Below are 17,052 nucleotides of genomic sequence, written 5' to 3' on the forward strand. Positions count from 1 at the left end.
AAGGCATCCAAACAACATAATTGATTACCAGCAGCACCAAGCCAGACTCAGCACACTCTTTTTAAGCCAGATTGGACACCAGGGCAAAGTAATACATAACCTTGTAGGGCTCTGTACATTGTTCAGACAGAAAGAATGAAGCGAGTCTATTAGTGTATTTTTCTCTTTAAAAATCAAGTCTGGTCCATATTTTAATGTTTATTATCTATAGATCTGCTACTGTTCAGATCACATTTCATCTTGGTTGAGCATGCGTTGCAGACAGAGCAGTGCTTCCAGGCGGGGTTACCTGACACTCATGCTGTATAGGAGCCAGATGAAACAGCTGTTTCCTTATGTTAAGCTCAGCTATTAAAATACTGCTGTACACAAGTGTTGGGACAATATACTGTATGTAGTGTACATTTACATTTAGTTAGTTTTAAAAAAGCAAATCCAAAAGTTTATAAGATAACTCTGGATACAAACATTCTGTGGTAAGCAGTGAAAAAAAACATACAGATCCAACTTCCACACTGACCTGGCTTGCTGTTGAATTATAACAAATACCTACATTGCATGTTCAAATGTTTATTACATCTGCTCAACGGCTTAGCTTTGTAGGAGTCTGTGTTGAAGAGCTGTGAGATCTCACGCAGACCTTGTAAATAGTTGTGTTTGGCATGAAAATGTGGCTATTCAGCTGCGCCAAGGAGCATGCCAAGTGTAATCAGACATGAAGACAGCTGCAAGCATCTGAATCTGAATGGCCTGCTGGAGCTCCAAAAACAAAACTACATATCTGTCTAATACGATTTTACATCAGGGTAAATGCATTGTGTGGAAGGCACGTTACAATGCTCCTTATTATGTGCCCCAGTAATTTCATTTACTTGTGCTAACATACACAAGTGGAACCAGACCGGCCTTCAGACAGACACAAGTGGGGGCTGCTACATCTAAACTGTACAGAGCCTACAGGACCCTTCACTCTCACGCATAACAAACCGCTGAAACTCAAGTTGAAGGAAATATTTTAAATCCATAGCTTTACATTTCACAGACCTGAGAGAAAGAAAGAAAAGGAGAGAGATTGTGTCATTGCTGAAAGATCACCAGGAAATGTAGAGCAGCTGTAAGCAGTTACCTCAATCTTTTAACTCATGTAGGGTGCACCAAAAGAGTAAATGCTTTTATCCTTACGGGGCCTATTAGAGTACAAATGCATTGTGCCAAAGTGTACTCGAGTGGCAAAATATAGAAATGTGCTGTGCAAATCTCATTAGAAACTTATGATGGATTACCAGTTAGATAGAAAAGAAATATTTGCTTCTTTCTAATGTTCTTGTTTTGACAGAATCACTTTGTGCATGTGAGCAGCAGGAAAGGAGTAGCTGCAATGCTGACTTTGGCACAACTCCATGATCTGCAATAAAACTGAGCTGCCCATCCTGAGCTCTATGGAACAGCTGAAAAAATACTTTTTTGTTGGGGTGGGGGGGTGGGGCTTTTAACTTTTTAACTTGCAGTGAGAAAACTTATGTGCTGCTAAAGTGTCTTCACACGAACAGTACGACCTAACAAAATATTACACAACTCGAATGAAAAACTAGTTTTCATAGCTATGATGCACAGCGTAGACAATTCATGTAGATAAGCATTGGGCGTTTATTTTTGTGAACAGACATTTAGAGACAATCATATACAATTTTATAAACTGAACATCTGCAACCAATTTGTTTAAAATGTAATTTTGCGGAAGGGTCCATCTAAACTCCAATGCAAAAAGGAATAAAGTGCTCATTGCCATTACTCAATTGTAACTTATTTACTCAAAACCGTTCTTTCAAACTTTCTTAATCAACAATTCATACACATTTAATTTAATTGGGATAAAACCATTGCACAGTGCCAATTATTGCCAAGCTAATTCTCTTCACTCATCAGTCCAGAAGCATGTTTATCTTTGGCTGTTTTGGTGTCTCACAGCATCAAGCAAAATCAGCCAGTGATTTCTTTTGGACTGTTAAAAAAAAAAAGCAAGCAAACCCTTGATCTACCTCAATGGTTGAAATTCACTACAGAGGAAAGAGGCTACTTTCTCTATGAGTAGCTACTTAATACCTCCAGAATACACCCTTGCCACACTGAAGGAGGTGTTGCAGTTTGGAATAGTTTAAAGTAATGGAGAAGTCTGTTTAATATACAGTTTTAGAAAATGGAGAGAGAAGGGGAGCCTAATGAGACAGCTAACACCCTGGAATGCAGCCTGGGCAACTGAAATGCAACATATAAAATCAAGTTGAGTGTCTACACTTAAAACCTACAGAACAAAAAAAGACTAAATAAAACCGCAGATGACTTCATGTCAGTACACTTAGTAAATCACTTCATTGCTTCACAATTCTAGATTTTTGTGAACGCACTTCCATTATAAAAATCGCAATTAGAAAGCCATAGCTCAGCAGACAGCAAAAGTCCCTTTGGGCCAACATGTCAAAGGTTCAAATGTTAGCTGTGGACATAAGGTTGTGTCTGTTTTACAGATTTGAAAGATTCAAGGCACCTATCAAAGATGACTCCTCAATGAACTGGGTTCATTACCAAAAAAAAACAAAAAACAAAAAACAAAACAAAACAAACAAAAACAGACACAAGCAGTGGCAAAAATGACAACTTCTTGCAAAACAGTGGAAGATCAAGTGAGATACATTTTATATTTTTCACTGGTGTCGGTATCAATACATTTAAGATTATTTAACATATGGCTACTTTATTTAAGAAAGTATTCATACAGATATCAAAAGGCACAGATCTATCTTTTTTGCGCCATTTAGCTTGCTCACTTGCACATGTGCCAGACGGTAATGTGCTGATATTCACTGAACAAAGCAATATCGCCCTCAGCAGCATCTGTGCAATCCCTACTTCACTGTTAACAGTTTCTGCTGTGAATCACAGCCCTCTGCCTAGGAGATTTTAGTCTCACTTCCAGATAAATACTGAGCCCTGGGCCCATATTAACAGACCCCAGCTACGTGTAAAGAGATGCTGACCTCACGCATATCTCAGTGGTAATTAGTTTTTAATGTGTTCTCAAGTCTCAAGGCAGAGCTTGTATTCTCTCTCGCAGATCTCATTTCACTCCCAGTTCCAGAACCTTTGTCAAAGTACCCCAAGAGGTTTGACTTCCGCACCCCTCATGACCCTCTCTAGAAATGCGCATGAACATCCTTAAAATTACAGCTACACCATGAAGGGGGTTTAAAACCGTTTAATGTAATTTAATACTTCAAAAGAACATAAAGTTTACAAACGAGAGGAGGCCATTTGGCCCATCTTGCTCGTTTGGTTGTTAGTAGCTTAGTGATCCCAGAAATCTCATCAAGCAGCTTCTTGAAGGATCCCAGGGTGTCAGCTTCAGCAACATTACTGGAGAGTTGGTTCCAGACTCCCACAATTCTCTGTCTAAAAAAGTGTCTCCTATTTTCTGTTCTGAATGCCCCTTTGTCTAATCTCCACTTGTGACCCCTGGTCCTTGTTTCTTTTTTCAGGTTGAAAAAGTCCCCTAGGTTGACACTGTCAATACCGTTTAGAATTTTGAATGCTTGAATCAGATCACTGTGTAGTCTTCTTTGTTCAAGACTGAATAGATTAAATTATTTTAGCCTGTCTGCATATGACATGCCTTTTAAGCCTGGAATAATTCTGGTCGCTCTTTGCACTCTTTCTAGAGCAGCAATATTCTTTTTGTAGCGAGGTGACCAGAACTGAACACAATATTCTAGATTAATACTAATGTATTGCAAAGTTTTAACACTACTTCCCTTGATTTAAATTCAACACTTTTCACAATATATCCAAACATGTTGTTGGCCTTTTTTATAGCTTCCCCACATTATCTAGATGAAGACATTTCTGAGTCAACATAAACTCCTAGATATTTTTCATAGATTCCTTCTTCAATTTCAGAATTGCTTTCTATACCAGAATGTAGATTAGGAAGAGCAGAGAACCAGCAGAGGGCTGTGGTATTCCACTGGTTACCTCGCTCCATTTTGAGGTTTCTCTAAATCAGCACTTTCTGTTTCTACATGTTAACCACTCCCTAATCCATGTGCATGCATTTCCTTGAATCCCTACGGCGTTCATCTTTTATGTGTGACTTTGTCAAAAGCTTTCTGGAAATCTAAATAAACCATGTCACATGCTTTGCAATCATCCATTGCTGCATCCTCAAAATAATCAAGCACGTTGGTTAGACACAATCTCCCTTTTCTAAAACCATGCTGACTGTCTTCCAGGATACTGTTACCATATACAGTGCCTATAGAAAGTCTACACCCCCTTTTGAAATGTTCACCTTTTGTTGCCTTATAGCCTGGAATTAAAATGCATTAAAATAGTTTTTTTTCTTCATTTATCTACGCACCCTACTCCTTACTAGTGAAAAACACATTCTAAAAATGTGTCGAAAATTAACTAGAACTAAACTGAAATAGCTTGGTTGGACAAGTGTCCATTGTAATAGCAATCCTAAATTAGCTCAAGTGTAACCAATCGTCTTCAAAATCACACATCAAGTGCCTCCACCTGTGTTAAACTGTAGTGATTCACTTGATTTCAGGATAAATTCAGCAGTTCCTGTAGGTTCCCTCTGCTGGGTAGTGCATTTCAAAGCAAAGACTCAACTATGAGCACTAAGGTGCTTTCAAAAGAACTCTGGCATAAAGTTGTTGAAAGGCACAGATCAGGGGATGGGTATAAAAAAAATATATCAAAGGCCTTGAATATCTCTTGGAGCACGGCCAAGACAATTAAGAATGGAAGGTGTATGGCACCACCAAGTCCCTGCCTAGAGCAGGCCGTCCCTTCAAACTGGATGACCGAGCAAGAAGGAAACTGATCAGAAAGGCTCCCAAGAGGCCAACAGCAACTTTGCAAGAGCTACAGACTTTTATGGCCAAGACTGGTCAAAGTGTGCATGTAACAACAATATCCCAATCTGGCCTGTATGGTAGGGTGGCAAGAAGAAAGCCATTACTCAAGAAAGCCCACCTTGAATCCTGTTTAATGTATGCAAAAAAAACACTCCAGAGATTCTGTAGCCATGTGGCAAAAAGTTTTGTGGTCTGACAAAACTTAAATGGAACTTTCTGGCCTAAATGCAAAGCATTATGTTTGGCGCAAACCCAACACAGCACATCACCCAAAGAACACCATCCCTACTGTGAAGCATACAGCATCATGTTATGGGGATGTTTCTCCAATTATGACCTTTCAGATTTGTATTTTTTAATATATAATTTTTTTCTCAATAAAAACTCTTTCTCCTAAACAGTGTGAAGTATGGTGTGTAGATAAGTGGAAAAAATATCCTCATTTAAATGCATTAAACTAAGGCACTGACACAACAAAATGTGAAAAAAGTTCAAGCGGGTGTAGACTTTCTATAGGCACTGTAGGTACATTTTCCATTTTGGATCTTATTATAGTTTCCTTAAGTTTACATATAATAGGAGTTAGGCTTATTACTCTTTCTGTGTAATTTGTTCTTGGTACCTTTTAAACATTCTGTAAAGTGCCTTTTTTCTCTGGATATTTTTTTAAATTGATCTATTAAACCATTTTGTTTTAGATTTTGATTTGTCTGCATTTGGGATGTAATTGTTTTACGCCTCTACCACTACATGTTTGAAAAATAGCCATGCTCTCTATTTTGCTCCAGTCTACTTCTGTTAGTCTCAGCTTCATTTGGCCTTTTTAAAATGATAAACCTTAGCTTTAGTCGTTACATTTGTGATTTTAGAAAGCACTTCAAATGAGACCATGTTTTGATCTGATTTTTCCAATGGTTCTCCGACCTCTGTTTTAGTTACTCTGTCTTAGTTATTTGAAAAGACTAAATCAAGGCATGCCTCCCCTCTAGTCGGTGCATTGACAAATTACGTTAGGAAGCAGTCATTTATCATTTCTACCATTTCAATTTTGTCTGTCGTGCTCCCCACCGGGTTTTCCCATTCTATATGGAGGAAGTTGAAATTCCCCATTAGTATGGCTTCTCCTTTGCTACACACATTTCTAATGTCCTTGAATAACAGATTATTTTGCTTGGAGTCTGAACGTGGCAGTCAATAGCATGCCCCTATTATAATGCCTGTTTAATTTTTGTCAATTATTCTGACCCATATTGATTCTGCGTTGTTTTTTTTTTTTCCAGACTCCAACACCTGGGCTTCAAGACTATTTTTGATGTATAGCACTACCCCTCTACCTCTTCTCTCCTGCCTGTCTTTCCTATACAGTGTATACCCACTAATATTATATTCATCTCTATCACTCTCGGATAACCAAGTTTCCGTAACAGCTATCATCTAATATTTTCTAAATTTGCATCTGTGCAAAGCTTCATAATCAAGATGAACACTGTGGGACTTAATGAAATCCCATGTAAAGCAGTTAAATTACTAAATTTAATACGTATTTTAGTACAGATTATTTTAAGTCTTAAAAATACTTACATCAAGCGTGTCTTCGTTTATCACAATCATACCCATGTTTTTCTTCAAAAGTTTGCAAGAGTGTCCTGTGTTAGAAATCATCATCAGAAAGAGAAAACAACATTCATTAAAATGTACATTAAAAAAATAAAAATCTCCATTTTAAAATCCAACAACAAACAAAATCCAGTCTACTACTGAAAATTCACATGGGCAGGTCAATTTCCTCTACCTTTCCATAATTTAGTACCAGAGTAAACAAAAGCTTTTAATCTTAAGGGTGTTTTTCAAAACACATGTTCAGGTGTTCACACATTGTTAATATGAGTACAGCTCCTAATCTAATTGGTATTAGTAGGTTAACAACATTCTATCGGACAGGTACAGGTATTCATTGTTTCCCATGCAATATTAGCCACCATGTTACAATGTTAGCCAAGCTTCATGGTTTTAGTTAAAATGCCTCTGCGATTGCTTTTTACAAGGTTCACAGTTTTTAAATCAAATATCCTCCAATCCTCAAACTTGCTGTGAAATTAACCAGAAAGCCATTCATATAAGAACATAAGAAAGAAAGAGAAAAAAAGGCCATTCAGCCCACCCAGTGGGACCCTAACCAAGTTAGTAGGGGAAATGAAACCTCTGGGAATCCATGGCTAAATGGATCGCCCTTCCTGTAAGTGACTAACTAAAGGTCTTATTTGGTCACAAAGAGGGTTATACAGTATTGTTCATGACAGCATCCAATCTATTCTTGAAGGATCCGGTCTCTGCTTCAATAACTCTGTCCGAACCTTCTCTAGCTGACTGTAGGAGGATTTTGTTTTGTTTGTTTTGTATAAAAGGTGGCAACATGTTTGAGAAAAAAAGAAGCAGTAAAAAATGGAAGGCCCTACTTAAATTTTTCACATGAATACAATCTCTACTATAGTCCTTGAAAGTAAATGTTGAGGATCTCCCATAGCATAAAGCGATTTTGATAACCACGTACATGCTGCTCTTCTGGATCATGCTGTATGTGTTGTAATTCAACACTGCTGGTAATTGCAACAACACTTGGGACCACAGACAGCCTTAGTGTATGTTTTGCCCTGCTTCCCATTAATGAAACTGAACACTTGGCTTTTCTCATGTTATTTAGTAGATAAAACACCACTGTGTAGCAGCTAGCATGTAAAAACAACATCTTAAGAGACAGCCCTACCTATGTTTATTGCTGTTTCCTGCTTGTCCCCTGTTAGAATCCAAATTTTGATGTCTGCTTTCATCAGAGTTTCTATGGTTTCTGGCACTTTGTCCTGTAGCTTGTCTTCAATGGCTGTGGCTCCAAGCAATTGCAGATTCTGGAAAACAATATCCGAATACTGGATTAAACAAGGAGGAAGGAAGGTAGGTTAGTACCAGTCCCATGTAATCATTGAGTGGGTTCTCAAGTTAGTGGTAAAGTGATCACAATGGAGAAATGTCAACTGCTTGGAAAGCCTTTTCAAATGAATCTAAAAATTCACCAGTCTGAACAGTGTTTACATTGTTATCTAATAGTGGCCTTGTCTAACTTTAAAATGCATATTCATTTAAATTACTCAAATGTGCATCTTTTAGTAACAGTTACACTTATTAAAACAAATAAATTATGTATTTTGTAAGAAGCATGGAGTGAATATAAAAAATCTAAATGACTTGCATATATAATGTATTTTTGAATTGTCTTTACCACACATCAGCCAGTTCTAAATGCCTAACAATTCAACAAGTACAGTAATCTATTGCAAATCCTTTTTAAATACCACTATACACCACTGTAAGAATTGCTATTCACACAATGTTTATTTTGACATTCAGCTTTTATTAGGGAGCTCCCCTAAATCCCTTGTTTAGAAAGATACAGGGTATTAATGTTTGTGACAGAGTAGCCGTCTGCCGTATGGATGCATGCATTCACTGCTGAGTGACAGGCAGGAGATCGAGACGGAGGTTGAAGTTGATACACACTGAACAGCTCACATGACACTACCAGCAATGGCAATGCATGGAGCACATACAACACAGTGTATGAAGACTTTGGTAGGATCTACAATCTCTAAACTAATCTTCCCTGTTCAATACTAACGTTGCTGAAGAGACTGACCATGGCGGACATGTGACAAGCTGATACGCGACAGATTACTGTAGTACTGTACACATGGCCTCAGATTAGTGATGTTATTACAGTAAGTGTAAATTGACATAGGTTTTAAGGGCAACATAATAGATAGTATAACTAATTGTGTAAATGAAATGGCAATGAACCTTCGCTGGTGAGAAATATAGATAAATACACCAGATGATCACTTAAAAAAAAGAATAGAATATTGAAATATAACATTTGGAGACCAGGTGGTATGTGTTAAAGGAAAGCCTTGCAGTGTGTCTAAGGCCACTTGAACTTGAATCTTTTAGTTTTGAAAGTACAGTGGCTCTCAAAAGTATTCACTCCCCCTGGACTTTTCCACATTTTATTGTGTTACAACATGGAATCAAAATTGATTTAATTAGGAGTTTTTGCCACTGATCAACACAAAAAAAATCCATAATGTTAAAAGTGAAAAAGAAAATCTAGTAATTGTTCTAAATTAATTATAAATATAAAACAAATACAAAACAGAAAATAATTGATTGCAAAAGTATTCACCCATTTTGCTATGACACACCTAAATGTGTGCAATTAAGGTGTTTCGCATGATTCCAGGTTAAGTACACCCGTCTCTGGGAGGTCCCACATTTGGTTAGTACATATAGAGCTTTTTGGCCTCATCATAACATAGAATCTTCTTCCACTTGGTCTCAGAGTCTCCCACATGCCTTCTGGCAAACTCTATCCGAGAGTTGATGGGAGTTTTTTTCAACAATGGCTTTCTTTTTTCCACTCTCCCATAAAGGCCAGTTTTGTGAAGCACCCGGGCTATTGTTGCCACATGCACAGTGTCTCCCAGCTCAGCTGTGGAAGACTGAAACTCCTTTAGAGTTGCCATAGGTCTCTTGGTGGCCCCCCCTAACTAATGCCCTTCTCGTCCGGATACTCAGTTTTTGAAGACTACCTGTTCTAGACAGATTCACAGTTGTGTGATATTCTCTCCATTTCTTCATAATGGACTTTACTGGGCTCCGGAGGATATTCAATGCCTCGGAAATGTTCTTATATCCTACCCGATTGGCACTTTTGAAGAACCTTATTCCGGATTTGCTTTGAATGTTCCTTCGTCTTCATGATGCAGTTATTAGGAAATGTACTAACCAACTGTGGGACCTCCCAGAGACAGGTAAATTAAACCTGAAATCATGTGAAACACCTTAACTGCACACAGATGGACTCCATTCAACTAATTATGTGACTTCTAAAGACAATTGGTTGCACCAGAGCTTATTTAGGTGTGTCACAGCAAAGGGGGTGAATACTTATGGAATTAATTATTTTCTGTTTTATATTTGTAATTAATTTAGAACAATTTCTAGATTTTCTTTTTCACTTTGACATTATGGACTTTTTTTGTGTTGATCAGTCGCATAAACGCCTAATTAAATCCATTCTGATTCCATGTTGTAACACAATAAAATGTGGAAAAGTCCAAGGGAAGTGAATACTTTTGAGAGCCACTATATATATATATATATATATATATATATATATATATATATATATATATATACACATACACACACACAGTGGCTTGCAAAAGTATTGACCCCCCCTTGGCATTTTTCCTATTTTGTTGCCTTACAACCTGGAATTAAAATGGATTTTTGGGGGGTTTGTATCATTTGATTTACACAACATGCCTACCACTTTGATGACGCAAAATATTTTTTATTGTGAAACAAACAAGAAATAAGACAAAAAAACAGAAAACTTGAGCGTGCATAAGTATTCACCCCCCCCCCCCCCCCCCCCCCTTTTGTAGAGCCACCTTTTGCAGCAGTTACATCTGCAAGTCTCTTGGGGTATGTATCTATAAGCTTGGCACATCCAGCCACTGGGATTTTTGCCCATTCTTCAAGGCAAAACTGCTCCAGCTCCTTCAAGTTGGATGGGTTCCGCTGGTGTACAGCAATCTTTAAGTCATACCATAGATTCTCAATTGGATTGAGGTCTGGGCTTTGACTAGGCCATTCCAAGACATTTAAATGTCATTGTCATTGTCCTGCTGGAAGGTGAACCTCTGTCCCAGTCTCAAATCTCTGGAAGACTGAAACAGGTTTCCCGCAAGAATTTCCCTGTATTTAGCGCCATCCATCATTCCTTCAATTCTGACCAGTTTCCCAGTCCCTGCCAATGAAAAACACCCCCAAAGCATGATGCTGCCACCACCATGCTTCACTGTGGGGATGGTGTTCTCGGGGTGATGAGAGGTGTTGGGTTTTTCGCCAGACATAGTGTTTTCCTTGATGGCCAAAAAGCTCAATTTTAGTCTCATCTGACCAGAGTACCTTCTTCCATATGTTTGGGGAGTCTCCCACATGCCTTTTGGCGAACACCAAACGTGTTTGCTTTTTTTTTTCTTTAAGCAATGGCTTTTTTCTGGCCACTCTTCCGTAAAGCCCAGCTCTGTGGAGTGTACGGCTTAAAGTGGTCCTATTGACAGATACTCCAATCTCTGCTATGGAGCTTTGCAGCTCCTTCAGGGTTATCTTTGGTCTCTTTGTTGCCTCTCTGATTAATGCCCTCCTTGCCTGGTCCGTGAATTTTGGTGGGCGTCCCTCTCTTGCCAGGTTTGTTGTGGTGCCATATTCTTTCCATTTTTTAATAATGGCTTAAATGATGCTCCGTGGGATGTTCAAAGTTTCGGATATTTTTTTATAACCCAACCCTGATCTGTACTTCTCCACAATTTTGTCCCTGACCTGTTTGGAGAGCTCCTTGGTCTTCATGGTGCCGCTTGCTTGGTGGTGCCCCTTGCTTAGTGGTGTTGCAGACTCTGGAGCCTTTCAGAACAGGTGTATATATACTGAGATCATGTGACAGATCATGTGACACTTAGATTGCACACAGGTGGACTTTATTTAACTAATTCGTGACTTCTGAAGGTAATTGGTTGCACCAGATCTTATTTAGAGGCTTAATAGCAAAGGGGGTGAATACATATGCACGCACCACTTTTCCGTGATTTATTTTTTAGAATTTTTTTTTAAACAAGTTATTTTTTTCATTTCACTTCACCAATTTGGACTATTTTGTGTATGTCCATTACATGAAATCCAAATAAAAATCCATTTTAATTCCAGGTTGTAAGGCAACAATATAGGAAAAATGCCAAGGGGCGTCAATACTTTCGCATGCCACTGTATATATATAGCATTCATTTTGGTGCACCAAACTTTACATGCATATTACTCAGATACCGTAAAAGCCACCTACATGGTTCAGAGAGAGAGAGAGAGAGAGAGAGAGAGAGAGAGAGAGAGAGAGAGAGAGAGAGAGAGAGTAATGCCTTTAGCTTGTAAAATTGGCTTTGTCTGTGTCATTGGAAATATTGATTGTTATATTACTGTTCAATAAAAATGAGAACTCACCTTCTCGATCAGCTCGTAGCTCTCTTCTAGTTTCAGCACCCTGTTCTGCAAAGCTGTAGACGCCCGGTGATACAGTTGTAACCAGTCCTGGTAAGCAGCTTCGGATATGTCACAGACAGCATAGCACAAGGTTCTTAATCCTGCGGAAGACAACCAGATAAACGGCATGCAGCAAACTGATTTATTAGTTTTTTTTCTTTCCATTTAGAACTAAATACCCCAATTCGGAAGTAATTTCTCATTGGAATGCAAACACATTAGACTGAAAACAATACCGGTATACACACGTTAAATTACGACACGTGCATTGACTCTTATTACCTGGTCATGACTTTACCCACCTTCTGTAGCAAATTGTTCCAAATGCTTTAAAGTAATTTCCTTATCTCTGGAGCTGTCTGCAAGACGATCGTAAATTACTGTGTCCTGCAACAGAAATAATACAAGGAGGCAGGGTTGAGGGCAACAATACCAATTTACTCTATCATGTGCGACCACAACCACTGTACAGCTGTGGCCAAAAAGTTTTGCATCATCACCTTGTAGAATTAACCAATTTTGCTTCATAAAGTCGAATGAAACCTGCTGAATTATGTTAACATATTGCACTACATACTGCTCTGTAGTTTTCCATACATGTTGTTAAATAAAATATCTAATTTATGTTCATATAGTTGTTTCTTCTTTTTATTTTAATGACTGTCTCAATCCTACAATTCTAGGTGATGCTAAACCTTTGGCCACAGCTGTAGACATTATTTTTTCCCCAGCATGTAGGTATTTGGTAAGCTCTCATTTTAATCACTCTGCATGATGAGGCATTTTTCAGAACCAAGGTAAATGCATTTTGTTTGCCATTAGTGTGTTTTGTTGTCTGGAGGGACACAATGGAAAGATGATTTAGTAAACTATTGCACTGAGATTGGAGAAAGCCTAAACACAAACACAATATAAAGTATTATATAAGCTTTATCAGCACGATTGGGGTGTTTTTCCCACCTGATAAATTAAAAGACCACAGCAGTGATTACTGAAGGTGGAAAATGTTTATTTTCAACATTCAAAAATACTGTACTAGAGTACAGGTAGATATTGTTTGACTACTATATATATATATATATATATTAGATATATATATATAAAAACAATAGATGATCTTCTTTGGGATATATGTTAAGTTGCTGTATGAAAGCCAGATTTTGCAGCAATGAAACCCAGATGACTAGGCAGGACAATGTCAGCACTGCCATCTAGTGGATACATGCAATGTTTCCAAATCCTAACTCCTGAACAGACAAAAGTGCAAAAATTAAGAAACTTACAGCTCCTTTGCAGTACAGTCTTAGTCTTCCTGTTGGTGTGCGGACGATTACAGACATCCTTTTTCTATTGCTGTAAATAATAAAACACTAAATAAACCTCAGGAGGAATATAAAAAGTATGCAACACATCTGTAATAAAACTGTGTTTTTATCTGTCAAACATGGCAGCTGTGGAAATTAAAATGTAAAGACCAATCAGGCAGACACCATTAACTGAATTCTCAAATCAAAGGAAACAAGATTGATTTTCAAGTGGCTGCTGACTCACTGATGTCTAAATCATTTCTTTGATGTTTCTGTGCTTTAAAAACAACACATCGATGCACAGTGGCTGCCACCCACACACAGAACTGACACAACCAAAAGAGTGTGGCCTCATGGCATGAAGGACAGCGCTCTGCTCTTCATGCACAATATTGATAGCTGTCAAACCAATCCTGCAGAATCACCAGGAGACACACACTGTAAGAACTAAATATGAAAATAAACAATTTTGACGGATTGCTGTGTTGATTTTGACACCAAGCTTGGTTCCTTTGCATTCATAATCAATGAACAACTTCCAAGACAAAAGGTAACTTCCAGATTTATACTGGCAAAGTCACCTTGGAGTGTTTGTCACCTGCTGCTTATCTTTGCCACGGCAAATCTCTTAAAGCTCCTGAGGCTGCAAATCTGTCTCCATTTTTCATGAAGATGAACATTACCGAAAAACTACAACCTCTATGCTTTGCAAAAAAGTGAAATATTAATAAAAACATAACAATATCTATTTTTGTAGATATTGTAGACCCACTTTTATGCTATCAACATCTGACACCACTGTAGTTCATTTTGTGTCACACAGAAATATATTGTACCGCTATGGCCAAATGTTTTACATCATCACTCTACAGAATTAACAAATTGGGCTCATAAAGTCAAATGAAACCTAATGAACAATGTTACGTTAACTGTACTACTATTAGGGCTTCCAGTAGACTTTTGTGAAATCACTTTCTAGTTTCTTTGATAATTGATGTTAAATAACATAAGAACATAAGAACATAAGAAAGTTTACAAACGAGAGGAGGCCATTCGGCCCATCTTGCTCGTTTGGTTGTTAGTAGCTTATTGATCCCAAAATCTCATCAAGCAGCTTCTTGAAGGATCCCAGGGTGTCAGCTTCAACAACATTACTGGGGAGTTGATTCCAGACCCTCACAATTCTCTGTGTAAAAAAGTGTCTCCTATTTTCTGTTCTGAATGCCCCTTTTTCTAAACTCCATTTGTGACCCCTGGTCCTTGTTTCTTTTTTCAGGCTGAAAAAGTCCCTTGCGTCCACACTGTCAATACCTTTTAGAATTTTGAATGCTTGAATTAGGTCGCCACGTAGTCTTCTTTGTTCAAGACTGAACAGATTCAATTATTTTAGCCTGTCTGCATATGACATGCCTTTTAAGCCCGGAATAATTCTGGTCGCTCTTCTTTGCACTCTTTCTAGAGCAGCAATATCTTTTTTATAGCGAGGTGACCAGAACTGCACACAATATTCAAGATGAGGTCTTACTAGTGCATTGTACAGTTTTAACATTACTTCCCTTGATTTAAATTCAACACTTTTCACAATGTATCCGAGTATCTTGTTAGCCTTTTTTATAGCTTCCCCACATTGTCTAGATGAAGACATTTCTGAGTCAACAAAAACTCCTAGGTCTTTTTCATAGATTCCTTCTCCAATTTCAATATCTCCCATATGATATTTATAATGTACATTTTTATTTCCTGCGTGCAGTACCTTACACTTTTCTCTATTAAATGTCATTTGCCATGTATCTGCCCAGTTCTGAATCTTGTCTAGATCATTTTGAATGACCTTTGCTGCTGCAACAGTGTTTGCCACTCCTCCTACTTTTGTGTCGTCTGCAAATTTAACAAGTTTGCTTACTATACCAGAATCTAAATTATGTAGATTAGGAATAGCAGAGGACCTAATACTGATCCCTGTGGTACACCACTGGTTACCACACTCCATTCTGAGGTTTTTCCTCTAATCAGTACTTTCTGTTTTCTACATGTTAACCACTCCCTAATCCATGTACATGTGTTTCCTTGAATCCCAACTGCGTTCAGTTTGAGAATTAATCTTTTGTGCGGGACTTTGTCAAAAGCTTTCTGGAAATCTAAATAAACCATGTCATATGCTTTGCAATTATCCATTATCGATGTTGCATCCTCAAAAAAATCAAGCAAGTTAGTTAGACACGATCTCCCTTTCCTAAAACCATGTTGACTGTCTCCCAGTACCCTGTTACCATATAGGTAATTTTCCATTTTGGATCTTATTATAGTTTCCATAAGTTTGCATATAATAGAAGTCAGGCTTACTGGTCTGTAGTTACCTGGTTCAGTTTTGTTTCCCTTTTTGTGGATCGGTATTACGTTTGCAATTTTCCAGTCTCGGTACCACCCCTGTGTCAAGAGACTGCTGCATGATCTGTTAGCGGTTTGTAAATTACTTCTTTCATTTCTTTGAGTACTATGGGAGGATCTCATCCGGCCCAGGGGATTTGTTTATTTTAAGAGCTCCTAGTCCCTTTAACACTTCTGCCTCAGTTATGCTAAAGTTATTTAAAACTGGATAGGAACTGGATGACATGTGGGGCATGTTGTCAGTATTTCCTTTGTAAAAACTTGTGAAAAGTAATCATTTAACATATTTGCTATTTTTTTTTTCTTCCTCTACGATTTTGCCATTTGTATCTCTTAAACATTTAATCTCCTCTTTGAATGTTCTCTTGCTGTTGTAATATTGGAAAAACATTTTGGAATTGGTTTTAGCTCCCTTAGCAATGTTCATTTCTATTTCTCTCTTGGCCTTTCTAACTTCCTTTTTGACTTGCATTTGCAGTTCTGTGTACTCTTTCTGCGTACTTTCTTTTTGGTCCTTTTTTAATGCTCTGTAAAGTGCCTTTTTTCGCTGAATATTTTTTTAATTGATCTATTAAACCATTTTGGCAATTTAGTTTTACATTTAGATTTGTCTACTTTAGGGATGTAATTGTTTTGCGCCTCATTACTACATTTCTGAAGAACAACCATCCTTCTTCTGTGGGTGTTTTCTCACTCCAATCTACTTCTGTTAGTCTCTGTTTCATACCTTTGTTTGCTTTTCTAAAATTGTAAACCTTAGCTTTAGTCAAATGTTTTAAAAAACACTTCAAATGAGACCATGTTGTGGTCTGAGTTTGCCAGTGGTTCTCTGACCTCTGTTTTAGTTATTCTATCTTCGTTATTTGAAAAGACTAAATCAAGGCATGCCTCCCCTCTAGTGGGTGCCTTCACAAATTGTGTTAGGAAGCAGTCATTTGTCATTTCCACCATTTCTATTTCATCCTTCGCGCTACCCACCGGGTTTTCCCATTTTATTTGGGGGAAGTTGAAATCCCCCATTAGTATGGCTTCTCCTTTGCTACACACATTTCTAATGTCATTGTATAACAGATTATTTTGCTCACCGTCTGAATCTGGCGGTATGCTCCTATTATTACTGACCCATATTGATTCGGGCTTCAAGACTGTTTCTTAGACTTTTACAGTGAAATCACATTTCTAGTTTCTTCACATCATGTTACCTGTTAATTCAAATTCTAGAATTTTGTTTCTGATACTTCTAGCATTTAGATAAACACATTTAATGGTTGTCTTACCTGAGTTGTTGTTCT

The 17,052-nt window shown here is 37.8% G+C and overlaps 1 protein-coding gene across 4 annotated transcripts in view; it reads right to left on the reverse strand.

The window, feature by feature from the left end:
• The window catches only part of LOC121329560 (probable phospholipid-transporting ATPase IA), a 108,584-nt gene that overhangs the window by 31,351 nt on the left and 60,181 nt on the right, over nt 1-17,052 (reverse strand). For all 4 annotated transcript variants that reach the window (XM_041275198.1, XM_041275216.1, XM_041275207.1 and 1 more), the window contains 5 exons: nt 13,349-13,418; nt 12,368-12,452; nt 12,027-12,166; nt 7,684-7,822; nt 6,501-6,565 (listed from right to left, as the gene is read on the reverse strand). In XM_041275198.1, the coding sequence (XP_041131132.1) occupies nt 6,501-6,565; nt 7,684-7,822; nt 12,027-12,166; nt 12,368-12,452; nt 13,349-13,418 (499 nt within the window). The remainder of the gene's footprint in view (nt 1-6,500; nt 6,566-7,683; nt 7,823-12,026; nt 12,167-12,367; nt 12,453-13,348; nt 13,419-17,052) is intronic.

This window comes from Polyodon spathula, chromosome 2 (assembly GCF_017654505.1).
Source record: "Polyodon spathula isolate WHYD16114869_AA chromosome 2, ASM1765450v1, whole genome shotgun sequence".
In the NCBI taxonomy this organism is placed as follows: Eukaryota; Metazoa; Chordata; class Actinopteri; order Acipenseriformes; family Polyodontidae; genus Polyodon; species Polyodon spathula.